The sequence below is a fragment of the Dendrobates tinctorius genome, unplaced genomic scaffold (genome assembly GCF_039654945.1).
Source record: "Dendrobates tinctorius isolate UK_male_01 unplaced genomic scaffold, ASM3965494v1 ptg000388l, whole genome shotgun sequence".
Classification (NCBI taxonomy): domain Eukaryota; kingdom Metazoa; phylum Chordata; class Amphibia; order Anura; family Dendrobatidae; genus Dendrobates; species Dendrobates tinctorius.
The window spans coordinates 8810001-8830843 of NW_027362054.1; the positions used below are offsets into that span (position 1 = coordinate 8810001).

The 20843-nt window shown below is 44.4% G+C and overlaps 1 protein-coding gene across 2 annotated transcripts in view; it reads left to right on the plus strand.

Annotated features, from left to right (window-relative positions):
* The first annotated feature begins 3482 nt into the window (after positions 1–3482).
* The window catches only part of ANKRD52 (ankyrin repeat domain 52), a 104977-nt gene continuing 87616 nt past the window's right edge, over positions 3483–20843 (plus strand). Inside the window, exons 1-2 of one of the 2 annotated variants that reach the window (XM_073563419.1) lie at positions 3483–3659; positions 19826–19909. In XM_073563419.1, coding sequence (XP_073419520.1) covers positions 3633–3659; positions 19826–19909 — 111 coding nt within the window. In that variant the 5' untranslated portion in view covers positions 3483–3632. The remainder of the gene's footprint in view (positions 3660–19825; positions 19910–20843) is intronic. The other variant, XM_073563418.1, reaches the window with a different exon arrangement.

Below are 20843 nucleotides of genomic sequence, written 5' to 3' on the forward strand. Positions count from 1 at the left end.
TTCTTTATAACAATTTTGGTTTTTGCAACAGGTATTTCAGTTTCATATATCTAATAACTGATTGACTCAGTTATATTTCTGGATTCAAATGAGGTTTATTGTACTAACAGAAAATGTGCAATCTGCATTTAAACAAAATTTCACCGGTGCAAAAGTATGGGCACCCTTATCATTTTCTTGATTTGAACACTTCTAACTACTTTTTACTGACTTCCTGAAGCACTAAATTGGTTTTGTAACCTCATTGAGCTTTGATCTTCATAGCCAGGTGTATCAAATCATGAGAAAAGGTATTTAAAGTGGCCACTTGCAAGTAGTTCTACTATTTGATTCTCCTATGAAGAGTGGCATCATGGGCTCCTCAAAACAACTCTCAAATGATCTGAAAACAATGATTATTCAACATAACTTTTTGTATCCTTCCCCTGAAAAGCTGTCTCAGAGATTTAACCTGTCAGTTTCCATTGTGATCAACATAGTAAGGAAATGGAAGAACACAGGTACAGTTCTTGTTAAGCCCAGAAGTGGCAGGCCAAGAAAAATATCAGAAAGGCAGAGAAGAAGAATGGTGAGAACAGTCAAGGACAATCCACAGACCACCTCCAAAGACCTGCAGCATCATCTTGCTGCAGATGGTGTCACTGTGCATCGGTCAACAATACAGCGCACTTTGCACAAGGAGAAGCTGTATGGGAGAGTGATGCGAAAGAAGCCGTTTCTGCAAGCACGCCACAAACAGAGTCGCCTGAGGTATGCAAAAGCACATTTGGACAAGCCAGTTACATTTTGGAAGAAGGTCCTGTGGACTGATGAAACAAAGATTGAGTTGTTTGGTCATACAAAAAGGCGTTATGCATGCGCTGTATTGTTGACCGATGCACAGTGACACCATCTGCAGCAAGATGATGCTGCAGGTCTTTGGAGGTGGTCTGTGGATTGTCCTTGACTGTTCTCACCATTCTTCTTCTCTGCCTTTCTGATATTTTTCTTGGCCTGCCACTTCTGGGCTTAACAAGAACTGTACCTGTGTTCTTCCATTTCCTTACTATGTTGATCACAATGGAAACTGACAGGTTAAATCTCTGAGACAGCTTTTCAGGGGAAGGATACAAAAAGTTATGTTGAATAATCATTGTTTTCAGATCATTTGAGAGTTGTTTTGAGGAGCCCATGATGCCACTCTTCATAGGAGAATCAAATAGGAGAACTACTTGCAAGTGGCCACTTGAAATACCTTTTCTCATGATTTGATACACCTGGCTATGAAGTTCAAAGCTCAATGAGGTTACAAAACCAATTTAGTGCTTCAGGAAGTCAGTAAAAAGTAGTTAGGAGTGTTCAAATCAAGAAAATGATAAGGGTGCCAATACTTTTGCACCGGTCAAATTTTGTTTAAATGCAGATTGCACATTTTCTGTTAGTACAATAAACCTCATTTGAAACCAGAAATATAACTGAGTCCATCAGTTATTAGATATATAAAACTGAAATAGCTGTTGCAAAAAATAAAATTGTTATAAAGAAAAAAGGTTAACATTAATAGGGGTGCCCAAACTTTTACATATGACTGTATATGGCTCTGCTCCCACTCTCCCTCCCTTATATATATATATGGCTCTGCATCCACTCTCCCTCCCTTATATATATATGGCTCCGCTCCCACTCTCCCTCCCTTGTATATATGGCTCCGCTCGGCTCCCCCATCCTCCCCACCATCCCATCGCTGACCTTCCTTCCCGTCGCTGAACTTCCCTCCCTGCATCTCGCGGCGCTTCAGCTCCTGTGCGGAGCCGTCACGTGCTACCGCTCTTTAAGGTCTATGAATATGGATGCCACGCCTATTGGAGATGAGTGGCGTCCATATTCATGACCTTAAATGAGCGGTACACTTGACCACTCAGCGCTGGATGAAGCCGCTGCCGCCAGGGACCGGTGAGTATCAGCTGCTGCACCGCCACCGACTCCCCTTGTGTCCGCGGATCGGCAAGGGCACTGCAACGGCCCGGTGCTGGGCCGCGGCCCGGTGGTTGGGGACCCCTGCTTTAAGTCATTCCAGCCAGAAGACTCCAGCGACAAAGAAAATTAAAAATAAAAAAAAGACTTTGTCTGTGGCTCCCCCCTCTCCTCCTAATGTGTGTCACCCTGCCTGCAGTTCCTTCCCCCACTACATTCGTCGCCTCTTCCCCTAGAACCCCTTCCTCGCCTTCCAGCCATTCCGCGTCTCTCCACACCTCCAGCGAAACATGAAAAATGCTAAAAGGAGGTGTACCTCAGGGCATGTTCACATTGAGTTTTTAAGTATAAGTATTCGAATGAAATCTTGTGGGTTTTGGGGCGTTTCTGCTCAGGCAGCTGAGCACAAACACTCAGTGTGAACATCGCCCTTCTCTCCGTCCCGTAAGGCTATGTGCACACGGTGCAGATTCTGCTGCGTTGTACAGTACCTTTGTTTCCTATGGAAATAAAAAAAAGCTGTTCACGTGCTGCGGTTTTTTCTGCGGTTTACAATCCGCAGCATGTCAATTGTTTGGTGCAGAAACGCTGCAGTTTTACACCTCATCCATTATGAGGTGTGAGGCTGTGTGCACACGCTGCGGATTTTGCTGCGGTGTACAGTACAATGATTCCCTATGGGAATCAAAAACCGCAGTGCAGACGGTGCGGAATTTTCCGCGCGGATTATCTGCGGTTTTCAATCCGCAGAAAGAATTGACATGTCAGTTCTTTCTGCGGATTCCGCTGCGGTTTGCCGTCTCCATTGAGGAGATGAAAAACCGCAGGGCAAAACCGCAGAGCAATCCGCAGGTAAAACCGCAGGTCTTTTGACCTGCGGTTTCACCTGCGGATTTTACAAAATCCGCGCGGATGAATCGGCACCTAATCCGCAGCGTGTGCACACAGCCTAAAACCGCATGGCAAAACCGCAGGCAAAACCGTGGTTTTCTCTACAAAATCCGCACACCCAAAAAACGACGTGTGCACATAGCCTAAGGCTGTGTGCACACGCTGCGGATCAGGTGCGGATTCATCCGCGCGGATTTTGTACAATCCGCAGGTGAAACCGCAGGTCAAAAGACCTGCGGTTTTACCTGCGGATTGCTCTGCGGTTTTGCCCTGCGGTTTTTCATCTCCTCAATGGAGGAGATGGCAAACCGCAGGAGAATCCGCAGAAAGAATTGACATGTCAATTCTTTCTGCGGATTGAAAACCGCAGATAATCCGCGCGGAAAATTCCGCACCGTCTGCACTGCGGTTTTTGATTCCCATAGGGAATCATTGTACTGTACGCAGCAAAATCCGCAGCGTGTGCACACAGCCTAAACATTGGGAGACATCGGCACTTCACAGCCACCAGGTGGCGCTGTACCCACTGCTCTGCAGATATGTATGCCTGTGCCGCGCACTCTCCTTACCAGCCGCTAGAGGGCGCCCAGTGTAAGCGGAAGGTGTTTGGTGCGGGCACTGCAGCGGCAGAGGGCGCTGTGGGCGCCAGCAGTAGGCGGGCCCTGGCTTCCTGCAGCAATAAGAAAAAGAATCGAGGAGACGGCGCATATCGGGCGCCCGCAGCCTGTCGTCCGTCCCGCGGGAGATAGCGCTACATGACGGGACTTCATGCTGACTGACCGCAGGACATGGGAGTCCTCGAAATCACTGACCAGGTGAGGCGCGCAGTGGCGGCCATTGTGGTGCGCTGCAGGCCGGGCTGTGGTGTGCGGCCTAGCTGCAGGCCTCGGTGTGTGCGCTGCGGCCTGCGCTGCTCGGTAGTGGCGAAAGCGGAGGTACACACGGCGGCTGCACGCTCTGGGCCCGGTGTACGTGGTGTCGGGGCCTGAGCGGAGGGCTCGTTATCTGCCGCCGTCATGGCGCCCTGCTGAAGCCGCATTAACCCGTTCTTGGCGTGTGATGACGTCACCATGTGACAGTGCCCAGCATCAGCACCGTGAGATCGGCCGGGTGTCAGTCAGCATGTCATGGAGGAGGGGGCTTCACCTGTGTGTGGCAGCGCGCCCTCCCATCACCGCCCAGCTGTCACTGGGCCCTGCTGGTCGGAGGCCGGAAGAGCTGAGTGACCCCCAGTGATGGTGGATGGCACGGTGGTCAGCCAGTGATGAGTGACTGGTGTGGCGTGATGGCATCTTTATGGGGTCGGCTGCTTTTATGAATGAACCCCTGACCATGGGTTATGTCTGGAATTACGGCTCAGCCCTGTTGAAGTGGTTGTAGCGGTATTGCAGCTCAGCACACAACCTGTGATCAGTGGTGGTGCTATTTCTGACGGAAATTGCCCATGTCTTTTTATTTCTGGTCTGTCCCTTTTTTTTTTTTAAAGGGTTATTAGTATTGTAAGTTCGATGACCATGAATGCTGGAATCGGGGGGGTGAGACTGTGAGTGGAAGGGGCAGCGGCGTTAATTACAACAGAATGGGCTAACCCTGTAATATTGCGCACAGGCGAGGACGGGCTGCCCGTCTGCATCACTGGGTGAGACTCGCCCCCATCGGCGTGCAGGATAGGGGTTTCCTGGGAAGTGCAGTCTGTGCTTACCAGTGGTTTGTACAGGATGGATGCCCACCAGGGCTGTGGAGTTGGTGAGCCGAACCTCCCACTCCTCAATTTCCATGACTCCAACTCCACAGCCCTGAATTGCCCACAGTAGCTTGTCACAGGCGCTTCTCCCCTGTCGCTCACCATTTGCCACTAGATCAAAGCCCGTTTCCTAGCCAATTAGGAAGGCAGCGTGCCCCATGGTTTATTGTTGGGGTCGGATGTCTGGGCTGTCCTCACACTGCAGAGCCTTAAAGTTACATTTAGTTATGAATCTCGCTGTGCCCCTTATCCATGTCTGTGGCCATCTGACTTCTGCACCCTACGCTGTCCTTCTGATGGCGGCGGATGCTGGGATGGCAGCCCAAGCAAGATGGATAGAGGAAAGGTTTACAAGGGGCCATTCTTCATTGCGAGCCTTAGGAGTGATATACAGGATAGTAGTGGACTTTAAGGCTGAGTTCACACGTGGCGTTTTTTTCGCGTTTCCGCGGCGGTTTTAACCGCGCGATTTTGCCGCGAAAAATAAGCATCCCATGCATTCCTATGGGATTCCGCAATGCTGTGCTAATGCTGCGGTTTTTACCGCGGCGGAATCGCTTTGCGGTAAAAACTGCAGCATGCTCATTAATTTGCGGAATCGCGGCGATCCCGCACCCATAGGAATGCATTTTTCCACTTCCTGCATGTGGCTGTGCACACCATGCAGAAAGTAAGCAGAACAATTGCGGATGGTACCCACGGTCCGGAGGAGAGGAGACTCTCCTCCGGGCTTTGGGTACCATATCCCTGTAAAAAATAGAATTTAAAAATAAAAAATATTGTTATTCTCACCCTCCGACATCCTGCGCAGTCTTCCCGCTTCTCTTCACGCTTTCGTTCCCAGTAGTCCTTTGCGAAAATGCCTGCGATGGCGTCCGTTCTCGCGGGATCGTCTCGCGGTAATTCGCGATGATGTCGCGCGAATGACCGCGAGACTTCGCGATCCCGCGAGAACGGACGCCATCGCGGGCATTTTCGCAAAGGATTACTGGGAACGGCTGCGTGGGACGTCGGAGGGTAAGAATAAAACCATTTTTTTTTTTTTATTTTTTTTTTTACATTCTATCTTTTACTACTGATGCTGCATAGGCGGCCTCAGTAGTAAAAAGTTGGTCACACTCGTCAAACACTATGTTTGACGAGTGTGACCAACCTGTCAATCAGTTCTCCAAGCGATGCTACAGATCGCTTGGAGAACGCTAGCATTTTGCAAGCTAATTACGCTTGCAAAATGCTAGTTTTTCCGCGGGAAATTCGCGGGAATTTAAAATGCGGTTTTCCCGCGGACTGGAATTCCGGAATTCTCGCGGTAATTTCCGCGAGAGTTCCGGTACGTGTGCACTTAGCCTAAGTATTGCACGTCTGTTGTGTGTTGTGTTTTTTTTTTTTTTTTTACCGGAGTGAGTGAGCTCTTGCAGTCAGACGTGTTCGGCCCCTGTCTTAATGCATTGAATTTGTCAGGATGCACGTGTGTGTGGCTCCATTCACTATAGATGCTTAACCAGTCACTATCGCGTTGGTAGTTTCAGCCGACATTAATCTGATGTGTGTGGCTACCTTAGGATCTTTTCAATTTGCGTTAGGCAGACTTGTCAGGGTCCAATCAGTTTTGATTGTTAGATTAATGCAGCATGCAGAGATGTTGTCATGGTCAGTGGTGCTCGGAGGGCACAGGGCAAGTGGCTGCTGTAGGGGGCATTCACATGTAGTGTCAGGAAGACTTACAGCATATGCATGAATTTATTTTAAAATCAATGTATTCAGTGCCATTGGTAAAATCTCTTCTGTTTTTGAGGTATGCTCTGGTTATTGTTGTCTTTCGTACATGGTGTTTTATGGCATTTTTTCCTAGCAAGGTTTTTCTTGTAGCTCCAGTTTCCTCAGAAGACTCTCACAAAATGCCCCCCAAACTTTTTAACCCCTTTCTGACATATGACATGCTATCCCGTCCATGTGCCCTGGGCCGTAATGCCCATGGACGGGATAGTACGTCATAGAGATCAGCTGCTCTCCCTGGCGTAAGCTGATTATCACAGCTGACACCCAACATTATGTGCCAGGAGTGGTCACGGACTGCTCCCGGCACATCAACCCCCTGGCACACTGCGATCAAACATGATCGCAGTGTACCAGGGGCATAGGGAAGCATTGGGCAGGGAGGGGGCTCCCAGCATGCTTCCCTGAGCCCCTCGGAACAACGCGATGTTCTTTCTTTTCTTTCTTTTCTTTTCTTTTCTTTCTTTTCTTTTCTTTTCTTTTCTTTTCTTTTCTTTTCTTTTCTTTTCTTTTCTTTTCTTTTCTTTTCTTTTCTTTTCTTTTCTTTTCTTTTCCAGGCTGCGATTCCTTTAAAATTCTTCATTTGTCGGATCCGTCAAAAAAAACGCACAGGTGGCATCCGTTGTCATCAGTACTAAAACGGATCCGCCATCCGTCCTTTTGGCGGATTTTGACTGATGCAAAAAACTGAAGTGTGAAAGAGGCCTTATCAATTTTACCACATGCGGAACGGTGTAAACACCCCCCCCAAAGAAATTCATGAATTACTGTTTTTTGTTCATTCTGCGTCCAAAAAATCGGAATAAAAAGCGATCAAAAAAGTCATGTGCCCGAAAATGGTACCAATAAAAACGTCAACTTGTCCCTCAAAAAACAAGACCTCACATGACTCTGTGGGTCAAAATATGGCAAAATTGGCTCTCAAAATGTGGTGATGCAAAAACTATTTTTTGCAATAAAAAGCGTCTGTGAAGCACTTGGGGGTTCAAAGTGCTCACCACACATCTAGATAAGTTCCTTGGGGGATCTAGTTTCCAAAATGGGGTCACTTGTAGGAGATTTTCACGGTTTAGACACATCAGGGGCTCTCCAAACGTGACATGACACCCGCAGACCATTCCATCAAAGTGCATTCCAAAACGTCACTACTTCCCTTCTGAGCCCAGACGTGTGCCCACACAGTAGTTTTCTCCCACATATGGGGTATCAGCGTACTCAGGACAAATTGGACAACAACTGTTGGGGTCCTGTTTCCCTTGGGAAAACAAAAATTGGGGGTGAAAAGATCATTTAAAAAAAAAAAAAAAAAAAAAATGTTTTAATTTTACGGCTGTACGTTATAAACTTCTGTGATGCCCTTGGGGGTCTAGTTTCCAAAATAGTGTCATTTGTCAGGGGTTTCCTGACATTTGTCATTTATCAGGGGTTTCCACTGTTTAGGCACATCAGGGACTTTCCAAACGCGACATGGCGTCTGATCACAATTCCAGCCAATTTTGCGTTGAAAAAGTCAAACTGCGCATCTTCCCTTCTGAGCTGTGCCATGTGTTGAAACAGTGGTTCCCCCCACATATCAGGTATAAGGCTATGTACCCACGTTGCAGAAATTTCCGCACTCCCGCCGCGGGTAAAACGCATGTGAATTTGCATGCGTTTTTCCTGCGGAAAACAAACGTTTTGCAAGCGTTTTTCGGTTGCAGAATAATTGTGCATTTCAAGCGATTAGCATCGCTTGGAAATAGGATGTTAAAATAATAAAAAAATAAAAATATTATTGTTCTCATCTTCCGACGGCCCCCGAACTACTCTGTGGCGCTCCCAGCATCTTCCGGTCCCAGTAATGCTTTGCGCAAAGGACCTGAGATGACGTCACGTTCGTGAGAGCGCGACGTCATCAGCGGTCATTCGCGCAAAGCATTACTGGGACCGGAAGATGCCGGGAGCATGGTGAGAGGCGGGAAGGACTTTGGGGCTGCCAGAGGATGAGTATATCAATATTTTTTTTACAGGATTATGGTACTCGGGGCCTGGAGGAGAGTCTCCTCTCCTCCAGGCCTTGGGTATCATCCGCATATGATCCGCTTACTTTACCCATTGTGTGCACAGCCACATGTGGAAAGTAAGCGGATCGATGCATTCCTATGGGTGCGGAATCGACACGATTCCGCAAAAAGAATGGGCATGCTGCTGTTAGCCTTGGTAAAATAAAAAAAATTGGACCTGAAGTCATTTTTTTTTTTTTTTCTAAATATTCAAAATATTCCTGTGAAGCACCTGAAGGGTTAATAAACTTCTGGAATGAGGTTTTGAGCACCTTGAGGGGTGCAGTTTTTAGAATGGTGTCACTTTTGGGTATTTTTTATCATATAGACCCCTCAAAGTGACTTCAAATGTGATGTGGTCCCTAAAAAAAAAAAAAAATGGTGTTGTGAAAATGAGAAATCCCTGGTCAACTTTTAACCCTTATAACTTCCTAACAAAGAAAATTTTGGTTCTGAAATTGTACTGATGTAAAGTAAAGATGTGGGAAATGTTACTTATTAAGTATTTTGTGTGCCATATCGCTGTGATTTAAGGGCATGAAAATTGCAAAATTTTTCGCCAAATTATCGTTTTTTTTTTCATAAATGAACGCAAGTTATATGAAAATTTTACCACTAACATGAAGTACAATATGTCTCGAGAAAACATTGAAACGCTTCCATGGATCCCAGTGATTCTGACAGAGTTATTACCTCATAAAGAGACAGTGGTCAGAATTTTAAAAATTGACCTGGTCATTAACATGCAAACCACCCTTGGGGGTAAAGGGGTTAAACCCTGATTACCTGCATGTAATTTTGTGTGCTTGTCTGTTTTCTTTGTGCATATGCTCTTCTGAATGTTGTCAGTGATTAGCTGCAGCAATGTCAATGCGACTTCACTGCTGCAACCACACAGGAGAGACCAAGTCTGCAGCAGATACTGGACACAGAGAGAATAAGTAAACCATTGTTTTGTTTTTCTCTGAAATGATAGCCCATGTAATTTGTATAGCAGGTAAAGAACTTCTATTTCTGCCTCTTCGCTCCTCTGTTCTATCTTCATTTGTCTTTATTTTTTCCTTTTTCTATTGAATTGATGCTATCAGATACAAAACAATTGCTAGAGGTTTTCGGTACCTGAATGTCTTCGGAGCGTTGAACCTACTGACAGATTCTCTTTAAAGGGAACCTGTCTGCAGTATTGTGCACAGTAACCTACAGACAGTGTCAGGTCGGCACCGTTATACTGAATGCAGTAATATTGTGGTTGATGAAATCCGTCTTGTGGATGTTGTGTAATCTTTATTTTCAGTTTTGAGTTAATGATATGCTCGTGCTCTGGGGCGGCCTGTGGGGGGAGTCATCATGTGGTGCTCTGTATGGTTTCTGACAGGTCACTCATAATAAATATATATATTTTTAGTGTGCTGGCAGCGCCATCTTGGAGGAGGAAATTTTTTTTCTTTCTCTACAAAGATGGCACAGCCAGCGCCTATGCGGTAACAGCTATCTGATCACCGATATCTGCTACTGGCACAAGTGGTTCCATTTTCACACTGATTTATTTACAGTATGTAAATGAATTTCAGGATAACCTCAAATGAATTATATTCACATTTGCGATCAGGCTTTAGTGCAGGCGTCACCGCCTGCCTGCAGAATGGGATTTTTTGTTCGGCACTCATAGCAAGTCAACAATTCTGTTACATACAGGTGATCTGATCATCGCCTGTATGTAGCAGAGGCGATCAGATTATGGCAGCTTTTAGTCTCATATGGAGACTATTGAAGCATGCCAAAAGTAAAAAAAAATGTTTTTAAAAATATGAAAGTTCAAATCGCCCCCCCATTCAAAATAAAATAATAAAAAAAATCAAACATATGCATATTTGGTATCGCTGCGTTCAGAATCGCCCGATCTATCAATATAAAATAAAACGGTGTAACGAGAAAAAAGTCAAAATGCCAGAATTACTTTTTTTTGTTCAGCACAACATTGTATTATAATGCAATAACGGGTGATCAAAAGATCGTATCTGCACCAAAATGGTATCATTAAAGACGTCAACTCGGCACGCAAAAGATAAGCCCTCATCCAACTCGAGATCACGAAAAATGGAGACGCTACGGGTCTCGGGAAAATGGTGCAAATTTTTTTTTTTTTTTTAAGCAAACTTTGGAAATTTTTTTCCCTACTTAGATAAAAAAAGAACCTAGACATGTTTGGTGTCTATGAACTCGTAATGATCTGGAGAATCATATTGGCAGGTGAGTTTTAGCATTTAGTGAACATAGTAAAAAAGCAACACAAAAAAACAATTGTGGAATTGCAGTTTTTTTTTTTTGCTATTTCACCACGCTTGGAATTTTTTTCCCGTTTTCCAGTTCACAAAATGTTAAAACAAATGTCAAAAGTACATGTCCCGCAAAAACAAGCCCTCACATGGCCATATTAACCAAAAAAAAAAGTTATGGCTCTGGCAAGAAGGGGAGCAAAAAATGAAAATGAAAAAACGAAAATACCTCCGTCATGAAGGGGTTAAACAACAATCACAAGACGGATTTCATCAACCAAGGTATCATTGTAAATAGTATAACCGCACAGACCTGACAGTGTCTGTAGTTAGTGTGCACAATCCTGCTGACAGGTTCCCTTTAAAGGACTAGTCAATGAAACTTGTAGCAACTGGAAATAAGTTTAAAAAAAAAAAAAAATAAAGACCCAAACCTATACTTACTGTTGTAAGTGTGGCATATGACTGATGAGGGCAGTGACTGGCTGTTGCAGAAATGAATATGATGGATGAGACGCCTTTCTTGTAGGAAACCTTGGGGGCTACATCTCACAGTTGTATAACAGCTGTCTGCTCTTTCTCATTTATATTACAACCACAATCCCTGGCCTGTTCAGGCGTCTTGACCTGAACTGACAGCATCACAGGCATATACAGGCACAATGCTGTAAGTACAGGGAATGAGATCGAAGGTCCGCAAGGCTGCAGCTTGCAAGCACTATATGGCTGCTGCGCAATCTGGATGGAGAAGTAGATGTTATTAGTATTAATAACAGTAAGGGTGCAGTCACAAGGCCGTATAAATGAAACAGAGATGGGTCCGCAGAGCTTGTACTAGTCACGGCCATTTGAAACCGAGCGTGATGGCTGCATAGACATACATGAAGCTGTCACACTCTGGTTGGGGGAGCCGCTGGCCAGTCCATGCACTGCGTTCCAATCTTGGTTCCTTTTATACTGACATCTGACTGTACCCTTATAGTAGTTTTTTCAGTTACTACACTTGTGGGGGTTTTTTTATGCTGAAAACCTATAAAATTGTTGATTCTTCAGAATGCAATGAAGCTGCTGACTGTGAGGTTGTCTGTACACTGTCTGTTCCCTGGTTCCAACAGCAACCAGGACAATTGTCACTGTAGCCCTGGGACAAAAAAACCTGTTTACATTGGTAACGCATGCCAGTATTAACCCTTCACTAAGAAAAATAGTACTTTACCCTCGTGTGTTGAAGGGATAAAAATGCATCTTCCATACCCAGTGGCAAGAACTGAATACATGGTTTATCACTGGACCTGATTCAGAGAGATCTTGTAGATGCCAGCAATATCCTACTTTTTATTTTGGCCGAATTCCGTAGTTCAATGCACATTGTAACCTTTTGCACAGAACCCTCTGAGGCATCAGAGCCTGTGAGGCTCAGGGATTTTGGCACTTGCAGCAGAGATTAGAAGATGTGTCTTGGACCAGTCATGACGGGAGTGGGGGGATTAGAATGAGCGCAGGGGTCTAAGAAGTGAGCATAAGGAATTATATCCCTCCCCCCATAGTAGGACTTGCGCACTCGCTGGTTTTTTATGCATTTTGTTTTCAACCTTTTTTAAAACAATAAATAAATAAATTTGCGGGGTGAAAAAAGGCAGCGTTTTACGCCGGAACTGTTGAGGCTGTCATCATTGTTGCCGGGGGGGAACGCTTTCTGCCCTGGACAAACCTTTGTACTTGACTGCAGGGGGCGGGTCGGAGATAAAAGGGACGGTGTGCACAAAAGCGGGGTCTGTGGCGGGAAGACAGAGTGCGCAGCAGGAGAAGGTTGTCTCAAAGCTGTCTGTAAGCTCGTGTACATGCTGCATATTTGGTTTGGACCATCAAAGCGTTTATCATATTTGCAGCATGTCGGTTCTTTTGGCGTTTTTATAATGTCTTTCCCCTTTTCAAATTCATGAGAAAAAAGTGTGCATTTTGCGCAACGTTTTTCCTGTCAACACTGGATTTTGTTGCAGAAAATGAGTAGTCTTAGGCTAAGTGCACACGTACTGGAACTCTCGCGGAAATTACCGCGAGAATTCCGGAATTCCAGTCCGCGGGAAAATCGCATTTTAAATTCCCGCGATTTTCCCGCGGAAAAACTAGCATTTTGCAAGCGTATTTAGCTTGCAAAATGCTAGCGTTCTCCAAGCGATCTGTAGCATCGCATGGAGAACCGATTGACAGGTTGGTCACTCGTCAAACAGTGTTTGACAAGTGTGACCAACTTTTTTACTACTGAGGCCGTCTATGCGGCATCAGTAGTAAAAGATAGAATGTTAAAAAAAAAAAAAAAAATACTGTTATTCTTACCTTCCGACGTCCCGCGCAGGCGTTCCCAGTAATCCTTTGCGAAAATGCCCGCGATGACGTCCGTTCTCGCGGTAATTCGCGATGATGTCGCGCGAATGACCGCGAGACTTCGCGATCCCGCGAGAATGGACGCCATCGCGGGCATTTTCGCAAAGGATTACTGGGAACGGGAGCGTGGAGAGAGGCGGGAAGGCTGCGGGGGACGCTGGAAGGTAAGAATAACAATATTTTTTATTTTAAATTCTATTTTTTACAGGGATATGGTACCCAAAGCCCGGAGAACAGTCTCCTCTCCTCCGGACCGTGGGTACCATCCGCAATTGTTCTGCTTACTTTCCGCATGTTGTGCCAGCCACATGCGGGAAGGAAGCGGAACAATGCATTCCTATGGGTGCGGGATCGCCGCGATTCCGCAAAATAATGAGCATGCTGCGTTTTTTACCGCGAAGCGATTCCGCCGCGGTAAAAACCGCAGCATTAGCACAGCATTGCGGAATCCCATAGGAATGCATGGGATGCTTATTTTTCGCGGCAAAATCGCGCGGTTAAAACTGCCGCGGAAACGCGAAAAAAACGCCACGTGTGAACTCAGCCTTATATTAGTGCTCCTGCTCTTCAATCTGCTTCTTATTTTTGAATGACAGGACACTGAACCATCAGTAACCTACCTCTTATTTTAAATATTGTGGCAGTACCTACATAGGTCTCCAATAAAATGGTGCAGTCGCATCCCCAAATCATCAATTTGACTTCTCAATCTGCACATAATTTATTGCTGCAACCGCTCGTGGACGGATGACTGCTCTATTTTATTAGAGACCTAATGCAGGCGCAATATTAGTAAAATAAATATATTAATTTCTAATTCATTGCTTAGTTTGTCTTTGGTTCTATTACACTTTTGCACACATGTTTTCTCCAGCGGTGCACCAGATGTGCCGAACGTCTGTGCAGAAAACAGTCTGGCCTAAGATTTTATTCATTATAAGGTTTTGCTTAAAACATACAACTCTGCCCTTCACCTCTCCAAACAATGTGACATATCAATTCTTTCTGCGGATTCCTATCTCCTCCATTGTGGAGATGGTGAAACAGCAGGGCCAAACCGCAGATAAAACCGCAGGTCTTTTGACCTGTGGATTTATCTGCAGCAGATTCCGCAGCGTGTGCACACAGCCTAAGGGTCTGTGCACATGTTGCGGATTTGGCCCTGTGGATCCGCAGCAGATTCTCCTGCGGTGTATAGTACCATTATATTCAATGTAAACTAAATAATGCTGTGCACATGCTGTGGAAAAATACTCGCTGAAACGCAGCAGTTTTGAATCTGCAGCATGTTAACTCTTTGTGCGGATTCCGCAGCGTTTTTACACCTCTAAAGCCACAGGTTAAACGCAGGTCAGTTTACCTGTAGATTTAGCAAAATCCGCGTGGAAAAATCCGCAGCAGAATCCGCAACGTGTGCACATACCCTTTGATTGCAAGCCCCCATCATCCACCTCATTGCTGACTGTCTTGTCCAATTACCGTGTTTTGGGGAGAAAAATGTTGTTTTTAATGAAATGGTGCACGTTATAGTCTGCTTTTAGCTTACCGGGGGTGGGGAGTGGCTGCGATGGAGCGGGGTCCCATGAGGCAGGGTTGCTACTGTTGGTAAGAGAGATTGATCGAGATCTCAATCTGCGCATGCGCTGCCTCTGGCGGCCATTTTCCCAAAGCCTACTGCAGTGAATAGGATGGGAAGTGCGGGGACTCTCGACGTTTTGTAAAAGCCTGGGTCCTTTTGCAGTCTTGCACTGCTGAACACCCCCTCCTCTCAGCCCGCAGCAGCGACCCTGCGTTTTGGGACCCTGCTCCAGCGTAGCTGCTCCCTCCAGTAAGCTACATTCACAATATAAATTGCACCCCTACGTTCCCCCCAAATTGGAGGTGGGGAGACATATTTTATAATCCGAAACTGTCACTTCAAAGAAATTTACCATATCCGAAAGGAAATTTTATCAGAAGTCCCTAATGTAATGAATCCTCTCTCTTCCTGCACTTCATCTAGTTAACATTCTGTCTTTGAACCGGTCATGGAAGAAGTTGGCAACCTCTTGGCATCTTTGCACCCTTCTACCTGCACCAGTGACCCTAATCCCTCACATCTCCTTCAGTCCCTTTTTCACCAGCTGTCACCACTTAACTAAAATATTTAACCTCTCTCATCTGGTATTTTTCCCTTTAAACACACCAGCTTACACCATTACTTAAAAAAAATCCCTCAACCAGAACTGCTGCTTGTAATTACAGACTGGTCTCTAAGCTACCCTTCATTTCTAAACTCCTGGGACTCTTGGTCCACTCCCCTCTAATTCTCCCACTCTCAGATAACACTCTTCTTGACACTTTACAATTCGGTTTCCGCTTCTTAAACTCTTCTGAAACTGCCCTCATTAAAGTCTCTAAGGGTGTGTGCCCACGCTGCGGATTCTGCTGCGGTTCCGCAGCGGATTTGGCCGCTGCGGAACCGCAGCAGTTTTTGCTGCGGTGTACAGTACCATAATATCCTATTGATATTGAAATCCACAGTGCGGATTTTTCCGCGCGGTTTTCCTGCGGTTTCTAAACCGCGGAAAGAATTGACAAATCCGCACCCCATTCCGCAGCGTGTGCACGTAGCCTAATCACTACTCCCTGCTGATTCTCCTGTATCTCTATGCAGCATTGGACACTGGATCACCAGCCCCTCCTCATATGCTCTGCTCTATGGGTCTCGAGGATATTACTTTGTTGGTTTTCCTCCTACCTCTGATTGCTCCTTCACTGTATCTTTTGCTGGCTCATCTTCCTTCCCCTTATTGTTGGTGTTCCTCAGGGTTTAGTACAAGCCACCTCCTCTTCTCTGTATACACCCCCTATTAGACAGATCATCAGTCGATTTAGTTTTCATTAGCATCCATATGCTGGTGATCCCCAATTATACACATTCTGACATCACCCCTGCATTACTACAAAACACCAGTGATTGTCCTCCCTCTGTCTAAAACTGAATGTCAAAACCTGAACTCCTTGTGTTTCCTCCCTCCACTAACCTTCCTAAACCCAATATTGCCATTTGTCTACAAATATCTAATGGGATGTCAGCGCTGTAGAGGGATCGTTCTTCCTCTCATTTGCACATGGAAACACAACAAGCAATGGAATGAAACTGAAAGGGAGAAGTTTCAGATTAGATATTAGAAACATTTTTTGACAGTGAGAATGATCAATGAGTGGACCAGGCTGCCACGAGAGATGGAGTTCTCCTTTAATGGAAGTCTTCGAACTGAGGCTGGACAGACATCTGTCTGAGATGGATTGGTGAATCCTGCATTGAGCAGGGGGTTGGACACGATGACCCTGGAGGTCCCTTTCAACTCTAACATTCTATGATTTCAGTATGTAGTTGTACGATTACGGTACTCCCCAGCAGTCTTGATGTTATATTTGACTCAGATCTTTCCTTCACTCCCTACTAGAGCTGAGCAAATTTTTCAAAATTCAGTTCCAATTACGTTCGGCGACCAACGTCACTGGAGTCAGTGGGAGTAGAAATGGCAGAATATGTTCTGAAACAATCGTCAAACGTAAATTCGTCACGAATATGGCACATTTAGATTTAGCGACAGATTCCCAACATATTCACTCAACTCTACTCCCTACTTTTGATCATCTGCTCTCTCAAGTCACCTACCCCTCAAACATCTATAGAATTGGACTTTTTGTTACCTTTTGACTCTGCAAAAACTTACTGTATCTTTTATTCATTCTTGTCTGGACTGTTGCAACCAGGGCTGTGGAGTTGGTAAGCCAAACATATGACTCCTTAATTTCCCTAACTACCGTAACTCCCAACTCCACAGCACTGATCACTACGGAGCATGTACATAAAGTGCAGCACAGATTCATCTCATCTACGACCCCACAGCACTGGTCACTACTGAGCATGTACATAAAGTGCAGCACAGATTCATCTCTTCTACGACCCCACAGCACTGGTCACTACTGAGCATGTACATAAAGTGCAGCACAGATTCATCTCTTCTATGACCCCACAGCACTGGTCACTACTGAGCATGTACATAAAGTGCAGCACAGATTCATCTCATCTACAACTGCACAGCAATGGTCACTACTGAGCATGTACATAAAGGGCAGCACAGATTCATCTCATCTATGACTCCACAGCACTGGTCACTACTGAGCATGTACATAAAGTGCAGCACAGATTCCTCTCAAATAAACGCTTAGCTCGAGAACAGATATTTAGGGTAAGTTCACACTAGGCATCTTTTCAACGGGTTTTTTTCTGCAGCAAAACCTGATCTCCTGGCAGGAAAGAAGCTGCAGGAAAGAAAAGCATGTGTTTTGTTTTTTTTTCCGTGGCGATTTTGGCATGCTAGATTTATCTCGTGTCTATTCCATAGAATCAGGCTTTGGCACAAAAAACGCAGCAAAACATGATACCTGTGTTTTTTCACCAACCACTCACGTCAATGAGTAAGAACACAGAGCATGTCACCACTTCCAATGTCCAAAAAAATGCAAAGCACAAAATGCTGATGACAAAAAACCAATGTGTGCACATGAAATTTCTGAAATCTCAGGCTTTGCTGGTACTGCAAAATGCAGCTGAAAATTATCACTAAAAAAACAGCAAAAACTCTTAGTGTGAACTTAGCCTTTTAGGACATTTCATAACTTCCCCAAATTCTTATGAAAAAATTTACAGCACATGCCGTATTGGACTACTGTACCCAATTTATTATATATTAGTCAGTCCATTTTATACAGATTCAGACTCCACCAATATGAACACCGACTCCACAGCCCTGGTTGCAACTCTTTTTTTCTAATTGGGATCCCTCTTACTAAACTCTCCCCTCTCCAATCCATCCTGTATCCAGCAGCCAGGATCTTATTCCTTTCTAACAGCTATACCGATGCCTCCACATTGTGCCAGTCATTGCACGGTTTACCCATCCGCTAGAGATTCTATTATAAACTCATAACTGTCGCCCCCGCCGTGAAGCCCCGAGCGCCTGCACTTGCTTTGAGCAGTCATTCTGTGCTGACAGTCACTTTAGTTAGCCTTCTGCATCTGTACTTGTACACACATTGATTGGTGACCGTTTCACGCAGCATTAGTGGAATACTCTATTGTATTGATGACTGGACCGTACAATACAAGCACTTTTTACCACTTACCTTTTTATGTCCCCCTATTAGCTCATAGATTGTGAGCAGGGCCCTCACTCTTTTTGGTATTTAATCACAAAAATTGTGGTAAATACCATAAATATTATATGGCCATGCGTCAAAATCAACCATAACAACCAGAAATATTCTTTGACGCTCTATGCACTTTATATACATTTCTGATTGAGTCTATGGCAGCATCTAGTTTTCTTACAGGACATATAAACTATGTGTCTATAACTGGGCAGATTTGTATACATGATATGTTGAATATCTGTGGGCTAACTTTATACCTCTCACAGCTGATATATTTACTAATTTTAGTTTAGTGTGAATAAATTCCCCTTTCATTCCCAAAATCATGTTTTTATAAATTACCTAAAATAAAGATTAATATTTATATTTTCAATGGCTTTGGCATTAACATTTTTGTAGGTTATCCTTTTTGGGATCTGTTGAATCATTTGTTACTGTTGTGTCTTGTATGTACAAGTCCCCTCTGTAATGTAAAGTCCTGCTTAATATGTTGGCGCTATATTAATAAAAATTAATATAAAAATATCTGTATATAGATCGCTTAGTCTGCAGATCACTAATGTTGTTGTGCTGCTTACATTGCTTTTCTAGTACCTGTTTTGCTTGTCTTCCAAAAGCAGATTGGAAATAAGGTTTCACTGTGGGGAAAATACTTTTCTCCTTTTGCAATATCTGTATGACACACAGTTGCACTAGTTTTTTTTTTTTTTTTTCCACACTATATTCCTACATGTTTTGTTTTGCCTCTCCAAAACAGCATGTTCATTACATTGTAATCCTTTGTCAGTCCCTTTGCATTCATTTGATACACTTCATGAATCTCGGAGATATATAGAGCTTGTGGTCCACACATAAGAGCCTGTTCAATTCCGAGTCCAAGTGCTGCTCATCTTGGATAGTTTGGTAAAGGAACTGAAAATGCAGAAATAAACATTGATCAGTACAAATTAAAGGGAATTTTGTCTGTACCATCACCCCCCCTAAAAACTTCTCATATGGGCATGCAGGTCTTTGAAAGCTAAATCCATGGACACTTTTATATCTTCTATTTGTTGCTGCATTCCCAAGAAATCAAGGTCTTAGTACATATACAAATGAGACAATGAGTGCCCTAGGACTTGCCCTCTGCCTCCTGAGGCTGTTTCCGTTCCATGAGCCGCCTCTAGTTTTATTGGTAGCTCACCTGTCTGACTTCAGGTCGCAGACAAGGAAATCAGGCAGAGGCTAGTTAAGTGCTCTGTCATACCTAGAGCACTTAACGCCTCAAATATAGAACATTTTTCAGGAGTGATGTCTAAACTTGCATAAAAGTCATTATAGTGTTATTGCCGAAGATGGATACCAAGAATATAGGTCAGCCCATTTTCTGTAAATATTTCTGCCCATTGTCTTTTATTGGTAGTGACTTTTCTTTCCACTATATTTAACAAAGGTCTTTTCACTGCAAACTAGAATTCACAAAGATCATGTAGACAAAGCACTCTGTTTACCATTGGGATTTATACAACTGAACAACTTATCCTGCATTGTATTTCTTTTTTTCATTTTAGCATCCCCTGGTCCAAGCAATATTCAATCGCAACCTAGAAGAAGTACGATTACTATTGAGCCAAAAGGAAAATGTCAACGTTTTGGTAAGTGGTGAGCCTCATGGTGGAAGCATCAACTTTGCTTGTGCATCACCCTCCTTTTTTCAGTATTTAAGGAAGCGCTCCCAGTCATATTTTTTTTTATTTAAGCTAAATCTGTGTAATATAACTTTTAGTATGTTTAAAGATGGCATGTCACCAAGTTTGACCGATATGAGCTACAGCCATCACCTTTCAGGCCTGATATACAGCAATCTATAATGTAGGTGCTTCTCACAAAATTAGAATTTCATCAAAAGTTAATTTTTTTTTTTTTTTCAGTTCTTCATTGCAGAAAGTGAAATTCATATATTATATAGTCATTATAAACAGTGATCTATTTCAAGTGTTTATTTCTGTTAATGTTGATGATTATGACTTAAGGCCCCGTCACACATAGCGATCTCGCTAGCGAGATCACTGCTGAGTCACAATTTTTGTGACACAACAGCGATCTCACCAGCGAGATCGCTGTGTGTGACAGCGATCAGCGACCGGCCCCCCTGCCGGGATCGCTGCAGGAAAGGCCAGGACTTTTTTTTGGTCGCTGGTCTCCCGCTGGCCAGCACGCATCGCTGCGTGTGACAGGCGGGAAACCAGCGATCTGCTGGTCACTAATGTACACATCGGGTACCCAAGGGACGTGCGTCCCTTAGATACCCGATGTGTACGTTAGTTACCAGCTTCCTGCATCAGCGCGCTGGTTACTAATGTGCACAGCGACGCCGGGCGTCACTGTGCTGATCGCTGGTGAAGCTGTCTGTTTGACAGCTCACCAGCGATCCTGACACATTGATATCGTTGTCAGGATCGCTGGCGAGTCGCTATGTGTGACTCCAGCCTTACAGCCAAAGTCATCTCGGTAAATTAGAATGCTTTAGAACACCAGCTTGAAAAATGATTGTGGGACAAATTTTGATGTCAGTTTTTTTAACCTATT